Source organism: Myxocyprinus asiaticus, chromosome 25 (genome assembly GCF_019703515.2).
Source record: "Myxocyprinus asiaticus isolate MX2 ecotype Aquarium Trade chromosome 25, UBuf_Myxa_2, whole genome shotgun sequence".
Classification (NCBI taxonomy): domain Eukaryota; kingdom Metazoa; phylum Chordata; class Actinopteri; order Cypriniformes; family Catostomidae; genus Myxocyprinus; species Myxocyprinus asiaticus.
In genome coordinates this window covers 9969891-9984478 of record NC_059368.1, presented here as the reverse complement: position 1 = coordinate 9984478, position 14588 = coordinate 9969891, and the positions used below count along the sequence as shown (strand labels likewise).

At 36.9% G+C, this 14588-nt stretch overlaps 2 protein-coding genes across 2 annotated transcripts in view; both read right to left on the bottom strand.

Moving 5' to 3' along the window:
• The window catches only part of LOC127416071 (peroxisomal targeting signal 2 receptor-like), a 32303-nt gene extending 26461 nt beyond the window's left edge, over nucleotides 1–5842 (bottom strand). Inside the window, exons 1-5 of the mRNA XM_051655190.1 lie at nucleotides 5511–5842; nucleotides 5344–5400; nucleotides 1492–1643; nucleotides 1299–1376; nucleotides 979–1087 (exon numbers count right to left, since the gene is read on the bottom strand). Of these exons, the coding sequence (XP_051511150.1) occupies nucleotides 979–1087; nucleotides 1299–1376; nucleotides 1492–1643; nucleotides 5344–5400; nucleotides 5511–5616 (502 nt within the window). The 5' untranslated portion in view covers nucleotides 5617–5842. The remainder of the gene's footprint in view (nucleotides 1–978; nucleotides 1088–1298; nucleotides 1377–1491; nucleotides 1644–5343; nucleotides 5401–5510) is intronic.
• A 2412-nt stretch (nucleotides 5843–8254) lies between these two features.
• LOC127416065 (hairy/enhancer-of-split related with YRPW motif protein 2-like) lies at nucleotides 8255–14082 on the bottom strand. Its single transcript, XM_051655183.1, has 5 exons — nucleotides 13963–14082; nucleotides 13152–13230; nucleotides 12961–13044; nucleotides 12681–12762; nucleotides 8255–10967 (listed from the first exon to the last, which is right to left on the bottom strand). The coding sequence occupies exons 1-5, from the start codon at nucleotides 14043–14045 to the stop codon at nucleotides 10321–10323; spliced, it is 975 nt and encodes a 324-aa protein (XP_051511143.1). The 5' UTR covers nucleotides 14046–14082; the 3' UTR covers nucleotides 8255–10320.
• Between the last annotated feature and the right edge of the window lie 506 nt (nucleotides 14083–14588).

Sequence of the window (14588 nt, the reverse complement as noted above, 5' to 3'; positions counted from 1 at the left end):
TTGAAGCACAGGGTTGAATATATCTCTGACTAAACCTACTCTTCAATTTCCTCATATCCTTATAAAGAGGATGTGAAGGGTTTCCCATAATGTCTCCCAGCTTCCCCCTCATCCTCACCTCAATTACCCTTTCCACATTATCTAATTTTATCCCCACCATTGAGCTTGCTTTCCTCACTAGTTCGTTTATCTTATTGGCCCCAGTTGTCCCAGTGCCTCCCCCCAGCACAGAAAAGCAAAATAAAGTACACTGGCCACCATAGCTTGATAAAACATCTGCAACAGCTTTGTACTCACATTAAAAGACCGTAACGTCCTAAGGAAGAACAACCTACTTTGCACTTTCTTATAGACTGCCTCTGTATTATCTGACCAATCCAGTTTGTTGAGGTGCACCCCTAGGAATTTAGAACTGTCCACAATTTCAACTCCCTCCCCCCTGATTGTGACAGGAGTAGGTGGCTGCCTACTTCACCTAAAATCAACCACCAGCTCCCTAGTTTCTTTACATTTAACTGAAGATGGTTTCTGTCAGTTTACAAAGTTCCCTATAAGATCTCTATATTCTCCATCCATGTCCTCTGTAATACATCCGACAATGGATGAGTCATCTGAGAACTTTTGCAAATGGCACGCTCCAGAGTTATATTGAAAGTCAGGAGTGTATACAGTGAACAAAAAAGGTGACAGAAGTCATGTCCTGACTATACTTTGTGATCAGCTGAATGCCACTTTGGTGAATTAAAGTACCAATTTCCTCTTGAAACAGCAAAATCTGTACATTATTCCAAAGTTTTGGCCGCTAGTGTATAGTATATATATACCCTGCGGTGCACCAGTACTACTCAGTACCAGCTCCGATGAGCATCCCTGCAGTCTAACAAACTGTGGCCTATCTGTGAGATAGTCTACAATCCATGACCCCATACTCTGATCCACCTTCACCGTAGAACTTCTACTTCAACTCATTCTACTTACCTGAGGCTGAAGCAAAGCAGGCAGGTATGTGAGGAGACCAGATGGTGCTGTAGATCACTCCCTCATGACCCTGCAGGGAACCCAACAGCTGACATTTCTCTGGATCCCACTGTAGGAAAACAGGACAACCATCAAACATAATTATATGAAAAAAATAAAATAAAATAAAAAATCAATACATAAAAAAAAATCTAATGCTAGATCTGCCATTATGTTGGGGTATCATGCCTTATAATGCCATCATAATTTTAAAACAGACTCAACAGGAAGAAAGATCAAGGCCTTGTTTTTTGAAAACATGCATTTTTCACTCCACTTACCACTTTGGCTGTGTGGTCCCATGATCCTGATACCACCAGGTTCTCTTGCCGTGTCTGACTCCAGTCTACTGCATAGACCTATAAGATCATATGTTTTACAGTCATAAAAGTTACAAAGTGTTACATATGAAAGTAAATGAAAGTAAAGGAGCTTTAACATCAACTGTATTTGGAGTTGAGAGTGTGAACTCACCTCTTGTGTGTGCCCTTTCAGCACCTGCAGAAGACCTTGAGGGTTGGCTGTGTCCCAGATCTGCAAAGATCCATCACCTCCTCCCGTCACCAGCACATGTTCATTGTTCTCGCTCCATGTTACATGGAAGAGCCCATCATTCCAGTCAAAACGGCCCATAAGACAAAAAGATAATCATCCTTTCACTCACTGCACTGTAAACCCTAATGTTGTCATTACTGGAAAAATCAAGTTGTCTAAATATAATTTGAAATGTCATGTTTTGGGTTCATAACTCAAATATCTACATTCCTTGAACTTGTTTATCTTAAAAATCTATAGACTTAACATTTTAAGTGTTAATAACTCAAACTATTGAGTAAAAAGTTGAGGCGATGGGGACTACCCATAATGCCTTGCGCTTGATTATTTAATTATGTTTCCTTGGTCAAAGGGAACATATGGGGAATTTAAATAGTTGTTATTAGGAAATCATAGACGCTTTAGCTCTTTTGTGGTATTATTTAAGTTGTTTTGTTGAAAATGCAGTTGTTTCGTGTGATGTCAGCATTAGGGTGATCTGTGCCCCCTTTGGTCAAGTTGGACTCAGTTAATGTGCAACTGAAGTACATGTAAATACGCACTTCAGGGGAACATTTGATTTATTTAATGACTGACCAAGAATCGTTTAATCTTCTTTATTTGAGCTGTGATATTGTAAGATCTAAATTTGTGTCAGTTCAACTAAATTATTAAGTAGAAACAAAAATAGCCAGTCTGAGTATACTTGCATCTAGTTACCTTAAATAGTTCCGTTCATTCCATATGGACACCAAGTTATATGAACTTAATCACACAAGTTTTGAGGGAACGAGTTAACTCAATCAATTGAGTAAAGTAAACTTATTAGGGTCTTCATGTGCACCAAATCCTTGCAAGATGAAATAATGTACATGTAAATCACAAATAAATATTATGTAAATTTCACTGTATTAGAAACATAGCTATAGCTACAGTTTATACATGACTAACATAATTTTTCTTTGCAATTGCTTTTAACCAACTGATTCGCCTTAAAAAACAGTGAAAAATTATATATAACATATATATATATATATATATATATATATATATATATATATATATATATATATATATATTTACATTTATGCATTTGGCAGATGCTTTTATCCAAAGCAACTTACAGTGCCCTTATTACAGGGACAAACCCCCTGGAGCAACCTGGAGTTAAGTGCCTTGCTCAAGGACACAATGGTGCTTACCTTCTGCTTACCAGTTCAGTGCTTTAGTCCACTACGCCACCACCACTCCTACACACATATATATATATACATCTACACACACACTGGTGGCCAAAATTTGGAATAATGTACAGATTTTGCTCTTATGGAAAGAAATTGGTACTTTTATTCACCAAAGTGGCATTCAGCTGATCACAATGTATAGTCAGGACATTAATAACGTGAAAAATTACTATTACAATTTGAAAAAAAAATTCAGAACTTCTTAAACTACTTCAAAGAGTTCTCATCAAAAAATCCTTCACGTGCAGCAATGACAGCTTTGCAGATCCTTGGCATTCTAGCTGTCAGTTTGTCCGGATACTCAGGTGACATTTCACCCCACACTTCCTGTAGCACTTGCCATAGATGTGGCTGTCTTGTCGGGCACTTCTCACACACCTTACAGTCTAGCTTATCCCACAAAAGCTCAATGGGGTTAAGATCCATAACACTCTTTTCCAATTATCTGTTGTCCGATGTCTGTGTTTCTTTGCCCACTCTTTTTGTTTTTTGTTTCAAAAGTGGCTTTTTCTTTGCAATTCTTCCCATAAGGCCTGTACCCCTGAGTCTTCTCTTTACTGTTGTAAATGAAACTGGTGTTGAGCGGGTAGAATTCAATGAAGCTGTCAGCTGAGGATATGTGAGGTGTCTATTTCTCAAACTAGAGACTCTGATGTACTTATCCTCTTGTTTAGTTGTACATCTGGCCTTCCACATCTCTTTCTGTCCCTGTTAGAGCCAGTTGTCCTTTGTCTTTGAAGACTGTGGTGTACACCTTTGTATGAAATCTTCAGTTTTTGGCAATTTCAAGCATTGTATAGCCTTCATTCCTCAAAACAATGATTGACTGACGAGTTTCTAGAGAAAGCTGTTTCTTTTTTGCCATTTTTGACCTAATATTGACCTTAAGACATGCCAGTCCATTGCATACTGTGGAAACTCAAAAACAAACACAAAGACAATGTTAAGCTTCATTTAACTAACCAAATAGCTTTCAGCAGTGTTTGATATAATGGCATGTGATTTTCTAGTACCAAATTAGCAATTTAGCATGATTACTCAAGGAGACCTGTCTAGATTTGATCAAAAATGACTTTTTTCAAATAGGGATGGTGCTGTTTTTTTACATCAGTAATGTCCTGACTATACTTTGTGATCAGCTGAATGCCACTTTGGTGAATTAAAGTACCAATTTCCTCTTGAAACAGCAAAATCTGTACATTATTCCAAAGTTTTGGCCTCTAGTGTACAGTATATATATATATATATATATATATATATATATATACATACATACACACACACACACACACACACACACACACACACACACACACACACACACACACACTCACACACACTCACTCACTACCGGTCAAAAGTTTTGAAACACTTGACTGAAATGTTTCTCATGATCTTAAAAATCTTTTGATCTCTACCACCCCTGGAGTTCGCTAGTTCGAATCCCAGGGCGTGCTGTGTGACTCCAGCCAGGTCTCCTAAGCAACCAAATTGGCCCGGTTGCTAGGGAGGGTAGAGTCACATGGGGTAACCTCCTCGTGATCGCTATAATGTGGTTCGTTCTCGGTAGGGCGCACGTGTGAGCGTGGTTGCCGCGGTGGGTGGCGTGAAGCCTTCACACTCGCCATGTCTCCGTGGCAACGCGCTCAACAAGCCACGTGATAAGATGCGCCGGTTTACGATCTCAGACACGAGGCAACTGGGATTCGTCCTCCGCCACCCGGATTGAGGCGAGTCACTACGCGACCACTAGGACTTAAAAGCACATTGGGAACTGGGCATTCCAAATTGGGAGAAAAAGGGGAAAAATCCAAAAAAAGAAATAAAATATTTTGATTTGAAGGCGTATGCTTAAATGTTTGAAATTAGTTTTGTAGACAAAAATATAATTGTGCCACCATATTAATTTATTTCATTACCAAACTCAAATTTAATTTAAAAAAAAAAAATTTTTTGAAATTGATGACTTGGACCAAATAATAAAGAAAAGCAGCCAATAACTGCCCAGCATAGATGGGAACTCCTTCAATACTGTTTAAAAAGCATCCCAGGGTGATACCTCAAGAAGTTGGTTGAGAAAATGTCAAGAGTACATGTCTGCAAATTCTAGGCAAAGTGTGGTCACTTTGAAGATGCTAAAATATAAAACAGTTTTGATTTATTTTGGATTTTGTTTAGTCACAACATAATTCCCATAGTTCCATTTATGTTATTCTATAGTTTTGATGACTTTATAATTATTCTAAAATGTGAAGAAAAATAATTATAATAAAGAATAAGTGTTTCAAAACTTTTGACCGGTAGTGTATATATACTGTATATCTATCTACAGTATCTACTTTATCTATCTATACTGTATGCATGTATGTATGTATATATATATATATATATATATATATATATATATATATATATATATATATATATATATATATTATTATTATTATTATTTTATTTTGTCTGGGTGACATGACTCTGGCATTTCTTTGCGAGATTCACCATACTATATGCACACTCTATACAATGTACTGAAATACAACAAATTACCTCCTCACAAGTGCAACTTCTGCCTCTCTTTGCTCCAGCACAAGAAGTGTCCCACATCCTAAAAGGAACAAAAACGATTTTAAAACATTTAATTAAATGTAACTGATCAACTTATTAAATAATGTGTATTTATGCAAATTATATGATTATGCACAATATTAGCACTACCTGCTATTCCATAGTACTGAGATGAAGCACAGGCGAGTGTTGAAGGGAGAAAAGGAGATATCTCCACCGCATAACCATGACGCCCTGGAGACCTGAATAACTTCATACTCACTTTTTACTTGATATAACGCCAAGGTGAAGCTATTATATCACGATAATTAATCATTCTAGTCTATAAAACCCTGAACTGCAACGGTGATCGCACAATAAATTTACAATCGAAGCAATGACAGAATACGAAAAAAAAAAAAGAAAAGAAAAAAAATTACTAAGATATTAAAACATTTGACATAAAAGCACGTGCATATTAGTTACTGGAGTTTGTACTCTTGTATCGCTGTTTACTTACGCGTTTTGACAGACGTGGAAAACATGGCACTTTGATTGGTCAAAAGGGGTTATGAATGGTTTGCAGCAAAGGCTTTACAGCAAGTCAGTCCACTGTCGGCCATCTTTGGAACGCTTTCGGGAGGCTATTTCCAGTCATGCCAGTGCAGCTCCTATCAACTTGAATGGAGAAAGACCAAAATCTCAAAAACGGTTGGTCAAGAGTACGATCAAAGAATATATTTCAAATCATCAATAAAATATGACAATACTGGTATCATAAATTGTAATTCTTTACCCCATATTAAGCTAATAAACGAAATATTTCCGCCTTGTATAGTTAATGCGCATGCGCGTTCTACAGTTGCTTGACAGACGATGTCTGTATCTATAAGGTGATTGGCTCTTTTAACTGTAAGACGGGATTTTCTTTCTACAGCCGTTGACCATTGGGCGCTAGAGCTCCTTGGTTGAGCGTTTCAGTGTCTCCCATTCATTTAAATAGAAGTGGCCCGTCTCTGCTAAGTAATCACTGTATGTAGTCACTAATGATGACGCTTATCAGGTTATAACCACTAGATGGCAACATTTCTCTCGTGAAGACCACTGCCTCCTCAGACCTCTCAAACGTCCCCAAAAATCAATCAGTTCATTACAGTAATTTTTTTCTGTTTTTTTTTTTTCATTCAAATGTTTTTATGTTTTCAACGATTTAATATCATTAATATAAAACATAAAAGATAATTCGTTCTCTTAAATTATTTTTAATTTTTTTATTTTATTTTCTTTTATGCTTATTGTGATAGGTACAGAATGATTACCCTACCTGTATCATGGATCATGGTATGTACATGGCACTCCAAAGTACTTCACAGTGGTACTTCCAAAAATTACAAAATTACAAACAGTACAGAGACATGTGTTGGAGGGTTTAGATGTACGTATATGCTTTATAGGTATAGGATGTTATTGTTTAGTTATTTTATTATTTATTAACTTAATTTTATGCTAGATAATTATATAAACGTGCATTCCAGGGACAATTAATTAAAGCTAGATATAGTATATAATAACATAATTAGACAAACTACAAAAAAAAAAAAAAAAAAAAGAAAAGAAAAGTGTTGCAAATTTGCATTTTAAAGGTCAAATTCATGTGCCCCTGTGTGTGTGTGTGTATGTGTGTGTGTTAGATATGCCAGATATTGGCCCTACCAGTTTTGAGGTCAGTAAGTCAAAGCGACTGTGTGCAAACTCACTGTGCCCTAAAGCCTAGAATGAGATCTATCTGAGCCATGATCACATCTTTATACTCCTTATATCTTGCAGGCAGACTATATAAACCACATTTTGTAGAAGCTTAACCATTTTCATGTGTGGAAAATGATTCAGCTGACAGGCTTCCTGGCCACTTTCACACTGCTGACTCTCTGGCTGTGTGGTGTTTTGGGGAGATCATGTGTGCCCTTGATATATGACGGCCACTTCAAAGGCAGGGGCCCAGCGTGAGAATCAGCCGTTCTAAAGCAGATAACTGGCGGATTTATGGCCCCGCACTTTTCCCATGAATGTCGGTGGGCAGCAGGCGCTGTTTGCCTTAATCCCTATTCACTTGGAAATGCTGATACTTTTTCTCTTAAGGAATTTAATGGTGTGACAGTGATTTACTAATGTAAATCTGTCTAACAGACCCTGGCATAAAGGGAGTGGATTAGGCCAGCATAAAGACCCATCTTGGGGAGGAGAGACGGGCGTTGTTTTGCTTTCATGTGGCGCACACTGCACCCGGACCAATGGTTTGTTCACGCACACCAAAACTGCCACAAACGTTTTGACTTGAGCTTTCCCTGAGGGACCAGTGGGGGGCCTTGAGCGACCTTGTCTTCAAAAAACAATAAACATCCAATGAAAATAGCTTATATGTTTTTTGTTTTGAGAACTTGTTGCAGCATTCGATATATATATATATATATATATATATATATATATATATATATATATATATATATATATATATATATATATATATATATATATTTTTTTTTTTTTTTTTTTACCCAAAAAGGAATATTCTGTGACCATTTAGTCACACTAATGTCGTTCCAAATCTGTATGACCTCCTTTCTTCCATAGAAAACAAAAGTAAATGTTAGGCAGAATGTTAGCCTCAGTCACTATTCACTTTCATTGCATCTTTTTTCAGTACAATGAGAATGAATGGTGACTGAGGCTAACGTTCTGCCTAACATCTCCTTTTGTGTTCTATGGAAGAAAAAATTATATGGGTTTGGAACAACATGAAAGTGAGTAAATTATGACAAAATTGCTGGTGATAATGCAACAATACTGACTAACTTCTCAATTTCTTGATGGTGTATGTGTTTTCTTCGTTAAATTAGTTTATTGCTTACTCAAACTTGAAAGTTTGTTGACAGATTTATTAGTGTTGAAGTGGCACGTATAACTGCAGTTGTTTGTTTCATTCATTGGTTTCTTTTGCATTATTAGAAAAACACATAAAAGAACACAAATATTTTTTTCTACCATACAATTCCAAGAACTCAAATGATGCTATGGGAAAACAATTACTTTCTCTCATAACATTCCAGGATCTTTTGTGGTGAAGGAAACAGAATGATGGTTTTATGGCATATGTGTTCAAATGAAAAACAAAACTCTTTCAATTTCTTTAGGACAGCTGTTTTTTTTTTTTCTTTCTTTCTTTTTTTTTTTGCATAGAAAATGGTTACATCTTACAGAATGTGGCATGGTTATTAAAAAGGTAACAAAGTCACAGTAGTATTATTCAACTGAGAATCTCAGATATGAGTATTAATGAATGTTATTTTTAAATTGTTCAGGAGGTCTGTTGTGTAATATGGAGAAGATCCTGTCTCCCCAAAAACAGTAGTGACTGAAGTGCATCATACCAACTTACTCATCTATTTTCAATATAAACTCTAGTTTGAATCTTACACATATACAGATTTACAAACTGGATTGTTAAATCATTACAAAACTGATTCACGCCTCACTTTAGTGATTATCTGCAAAACCTTTGGTTTGTCTTTGAAAAAGTTTTTCTGTTTTACTCAAAAAAAAAAAAAAAAATACTGTGTGTGTAAGCATTTGTGAAAATCAGACAATACACTTTTTCTCTGAAAAATCTCAAAGCATTAAATCTCAAATGTAGCATATTTGTTTTAGGAGTGTTTTTGCAGGCACTGTTACACAGTATAGCCCTTTTCAAATGAAACAACGAAAAAGGAATATTCTGTATTCAATACAAATTAAGCTCAATTGACAGCATTTTTGGCATAATGTTGTTTACTACAGAAAAAGACTTCTACTTGTCCCTCCTTTTCTTAAAAAAATAAAAAATCAAGGTTAGTGAGGCACTTACAATTGTAGCAAATAAGGGCAATTTTTGGAGGGTCTACAGGGAGAAATGTGAAGCTTATAATTATCGAAGCATTTACTTTAATTATTGTGCATTATTTGAGCTGTTAAGTTGCTTAAATCATTTTTACGGTCATTTTAGGGTTTTCTGGTTTACGCCATCACAGGGTCATGGCAACAAATTTGAAAAATTGGATATAACATTGCACCGAAAAGGTTGATAAGCGATTTTATTATACTAAAATCATGTTAATTTGCATGTTGTTTACATCTTATGGCTATATGTTTGAAAACAGTGTGTATTTTAACATTTACAGATTGACCCCATTCACTTCCATTGTAAGTACCTCACTGTAACCCAGATTTTTTTTTTTTTTTTGAAAGACGAAATATATTTTTGTGATAATTAACATTATGCAAAAAATGCTGTCAGTTGAGCTTAACTTGTATTGAACCCGGAATATTCCTTTAAGCAAAACAGCCAAACTTCTCTGCAAAAACAAAGTAGATGAGTGAGAGAATAAAGAGATTGATGGGGATTTTTTCTTTAAAAATGGCATTGCTCTTCATCCTCAAAGGTGAAGTGTGTAATTTCACTAGTGTCACTAAACTGAATTGCAAAAATAATAATTGTTTACAAACAGCTTTCCCGAACACTTCCCCGACTTCTATTTGTCAGTGAAACTCACTCAAAATCACGCCATTGGTTGAACCAGTGTTGCAATGTCAGGCTAGTCGGAATATTCAAACAAACCAATCAGGGTTAAAAGCGCCACAGAGCCAGTGTTTAAATTTTTCATGGGAATCAATCAACGAATGGCTTACTTATAGTTGTCCCTGCATAATGGGATATGTACAAGTATTTAAACATTGAAGAAATTACACACATCACCTTTGAGATTTTCACATGAGTAAAAATCTTTTTTTTTTCCTTCCAGAGAGTTTTCTCATTTTTGATGTTGCATATGTGCAGAAGTGTGTAAAACTGGTCACAAAAAGCCCCGTGGTGGTGACCAAAACATCTTTTATGTACAAATAATGGAAGATTTCCAGCTGCAACAAGAGCTTTGAGCTAATCCAACACTTAAAACGCTCCCACTTCAGTTCCCCATGGTCGGTATGGTTTACTGCTGCTCCCACTGCTTCCGCTGCTCTGTTGGGATGTGGAAACAGAAGGGCTTACAACCGAAGAAGCCAATGTTGATGCTGTTATACTCTGACTGAAGAACGGGAATCCTCCAGGAAACGATAGAGGGAAGGTTTGTGCCGCGGCTGCTGCCGCGTGAACGGTAGCTGATAGCGAAAGGAGCGAGGAGGAAAGTGGCGGTACGCATGGAGTGACACTGCCTGTAGATGGCGCTCTTAGTGCAGTGTCATTGTGAGCAAAGGACGAGGTCAGGAGGGCTGCACCCCTCTGTGGGACCTCAGACAGCCTGCTTGAGGAGCTCTCTGAGGACGGAAGTCTGCTCTGTTGCAGGAACGCCACGGGAATGGGATGCAATGCCCAGTGGTGCGGGTGCAGGGCCTGCTGCTGATGGGCCATGGATGTGGTCATGGCGGCCGCTTCCCTCTGAGAGGCGCAGCTGCTGAGGTGAGAAACCAGACGGACGCGGAGGGGGTCGCTGGAGTCCAGACCTTCCACTGAGCTCAAATACCTGGCCACTTCAGTTAGACACTCCCTGAAGCCAATGCTCATGAAGTCCATTGCCAGGGAATGGGCATCAAAATATCCTGAGAGAGAGACAGAGAGTGAATAATTAAAAGCTCTTTTATCAGAAACTTTAAAATCCCTTAAACTTTATGAATCCACCGGTGGGTCCAATATCACGGCGCTATATCACGAAAAAAGATTGCGCTTAAAATTTTAAAGTTCCCGTATACATATAGTAAGTCAGGCATATGAGGTATCATTGGAAAGCTTACAATCTGAACTTTTCAAAGAATACCATCACTTTTGCATTTATATTACATAAAATAACAAAATATGGGCTGAAAACATCCGTGTTGCAAATTAGTGCCCCCTAGAGGTAATAGGTAGAAATATTAATGTGAATATAAATGTCATTCACATAGCACTTAAATAGACAAGTCACATATCAAAAGAAAGCTCTCATTCTCAGGAATGCGGCTATATAGTTTATTTAATTGCCCTAATACCACAGTTCGAAAGATTTTCAAAAGCATCACAACCTGAAATATGATTTCTGTAAGACATCAAATACAAATGTCTCACTTATACGCTGATCATTGCTGCTGTAAGCCCCAAGCAGCCAAAAAAGGTATATCTGCTCTTACCTCAGGAAGTTTTCTAAAAAATAAGCCTTTTTTTTTTTTACTTGTCTTTGAGCTTGCTAGGCTGAATAATCCAATGTTATATCTTAGATGTCCGGAACAAAATATGTCATCCAGCAGGAAAAGTATGGTAAACATATCATCAGAAAAATATATTTTCGACTACTAATTATACAATGTTATACATCATTGCAAATGGGAGGACCTCAGCTTTGTAATGACACCTAGACTGAGCTTCTAGTCCATTTGGAGTCTAAGATATTCAATAAAACAATGAGGGTAATGCATGAACTGAAAATTAGACTGAATGTCTAAGGATGATCACATCTGTGAGGGCTGAAATGCGTTAGAGCGCCACCTACAACATTTCAGATCTATAAATTTTGATGGCATTTGATGAAAAAATTCGAATGCTTGCTGCCATCTTGTGAAATGAAATAAGACTTTTCAACGTGAGATAGAGTGAACAGAAACAGAATCACATGCTTACAAATTTAGGACAACAACAACAATAAAAAATCTTACTTTTTGTTCATCAAAAGAATGTAAACATACTGTACACAATATTAATTATGAAAAATTTGAGTCTTTTTTTAATTTGGATTATTATTATTATTTTTTAATTTTTTTATTTGACACATTTGTTTATTTTTATTTATTTTCAATTAGTCCACAGTTTGTGTGAATGGTGAGCTTTTAAATTTGAGTGTGAAAAATTGCAGGCGGAAGCCCAAAAATGCACCAGAGTGAGCCAACAGCTGGTGTTGGTCGTGATGAATCAAAGCAGAGATACGCCGTCAATAGCACCGACCAATGGAACCCCACAGTGCTCAAGAGACTGACTGGGATTGTGACCTGAACTGTTTGTATGTTTGTTGTGTTTCAGTGCTTCGGTTTTAACACTCATTGGAAAAGCCTAACAAACCCCAACAGTGCAGCCTGTGAATGTGTCCTCATTCCCCTCCCATGGATTTATGAAAGCAAACACATTCCCAGGGTCAAGTGCTTCTTTTGTCCTGCCAGCGCTTTCCCACGAGTTCAGTCCTACCATTAACATTGATTTGCACTTTAATCCTGTCAAATGGAAACTCCACGCTCAAATTTCACTACAGTGTTAGGTGGAGTACAAAACATGTAGCCAACAGCTCATACCTTTCCCTCCTGTGGCCTGGAGCATCTTCAAATGATCAACCGTCATCTGCAATATTTCTGCTTTCTCTAATTTAGCAGATCCCTAGGGAGAAGAAATGGGATATGCAAGGGGGAAAAAAACGTTTTATATGGTTTTAATATGATATCTTGGATGAAATCATGTGCCAACACCCTCTTCTATTTACGTACTGTTTATTTAGTGTTTTTATAATAACCAGTACTTTGAAATTGCATACATAAAGCAGACAGAAACTAGAGCAGAAATCTAACATGAACTCACCTGCTTCTCAAATGCTGTTGGGACCAGGCGACGCAGCTCCGATAAACTATTATTTATTCGATCTCTGCGTCTCTTCTCAATGATCTGCAATGATGATTACATAATAATCAACATATAATATATCAGTGTTTGAAATGAATCCACTTTTATCTTAAAATCAAATCAAGAACATGTCCAAAGTGGCGAATTACCCCTCTCCGCTTCTTTCTGGCCATAACTTGGGATGTTGTGGTAGGTGAGCCACATCTTATAAATGAACCACTGCTTTGACTTCAGGGAAGAAAAAAGTGAGGAAAGTGTATCAGTACACTGTAAACATGAGCTAATTCTACCTGATCTGACCCTTAAAATTACTTTTGTTGGTGTAGCCTCATGTAGTCGGGTTGATTCAGTGATATTAAATAATATTTTTGACTTGCTATTTTTTATTTGAACAGACTATACTAGAAGCACATTTTTTGGGATATACAATAAAACATTTCTGTGTGAACAGAGCTGTTTGTTAACACTTTATTATAACTTTGATAAGTCATTATAATCACTAGACTGCTTTATAGAGGCTACTTTAATAGGCCTATACATTCAAACATTGAGAAATTTCAGTAACACTTCATAATAACATTCTTTAAAATGTAAGCCTATTATAATTCATTAAACTTTAGGCATAACAGTACTTTATACATTTAAATATAAACATGAAATAAATGAAAATCAAAGTTGAATGACATTTCTGTTTCAATTTAACTTTTAAGTATTATGGTCTATGTTTGATAATATTATTAAAAGTTCTCAAAAGTTATCTAAAAATGTCAACCGAACCGAATATATCCAATTTCAAAGAATAACTAGCCTACAAAAAAACAAAAAAACAAAAAAAAAAAAAAACAAAAAACTAGACTTATTAATTATGTCTATTCCCAGCGACATAAGATATAACACCTAATAGTGAATACTTTGAGTGATGCTACAGAACGACAAACTGTGTTTCGCATGCGTGCTTACCCAGAGTAGTTATTCTCGCTGCCCACATCAATAGTTTCATCCATATCGCTGTCGGACGTGGTGTCTTCACAAGGCCGCTTCATGATGATGTCGTGCGCTCAGGTACAGTCACAAAATCCTTCTGAGCGGCTTTCCCACGAACTGCTGGAGCCTCAGTTTCACATTCACGCCCACGTCCTGCTTTGGGAACACCCACCGGAGAAGAAAAAAAAAAAAAAAAACAGCAAACACGCCCCGAGTCACCGAATGGAGGTCTCAAACTTCATTCCCCTTGATAATTGACTCTGCTCTGCTTCAACACTCGCGCGCTGCACCCGAGGGCCCCAGAAGCGTGAGAAACACTTTACACGAGAAAGGCGACGGGGATTCATCGCCTGACAGAGCTTGGCTGCGGTCTGCAGATACTGTAGGCAAGACATGTTGGTAAAGGGTGTCTGGCAAGGGTGAAATGAGGATGCAGACTTTCTAAACTGTGGTCAGCTTTAACATGAAAACGCATTATAATTTTCTTTATACACAATTTAACGCAAATTTGTCTTTTTAAAGTTTAAAAATTGCAATTACTCAAATACAAATAATCGTTCTGAAACACAAGATGATATATATATATATATATATATATATAT

What these genes read in the sequence shown, in the direction of transcription:
- LOC127416065 (XM_051655183.1), bottom strand. Translation starts at nt 14,045, where the DNA reads ATGAAGCGGCCTTGTGAAGACACCACGTCCGACAGCGATATGGATGAA. An exon ending in AGCGAGAATAACTACTCTGG is followed by an intron (nt 13,231 to 13,962) that starts GTAAGCACGCAT and finishes TCTTCCCTGAAG; the next exon opens with TCAAAGCAGTGGTTCATTTA. An exon ending in CCAGGCCACAGGAGGGAAAG is followed by an intron (nt 10,968 to 12,680) that starts GTATGAGCTGTT and finishes TCTCTCTCTCAG; the next exon opens with GATATTTTGATGCCCATTCC.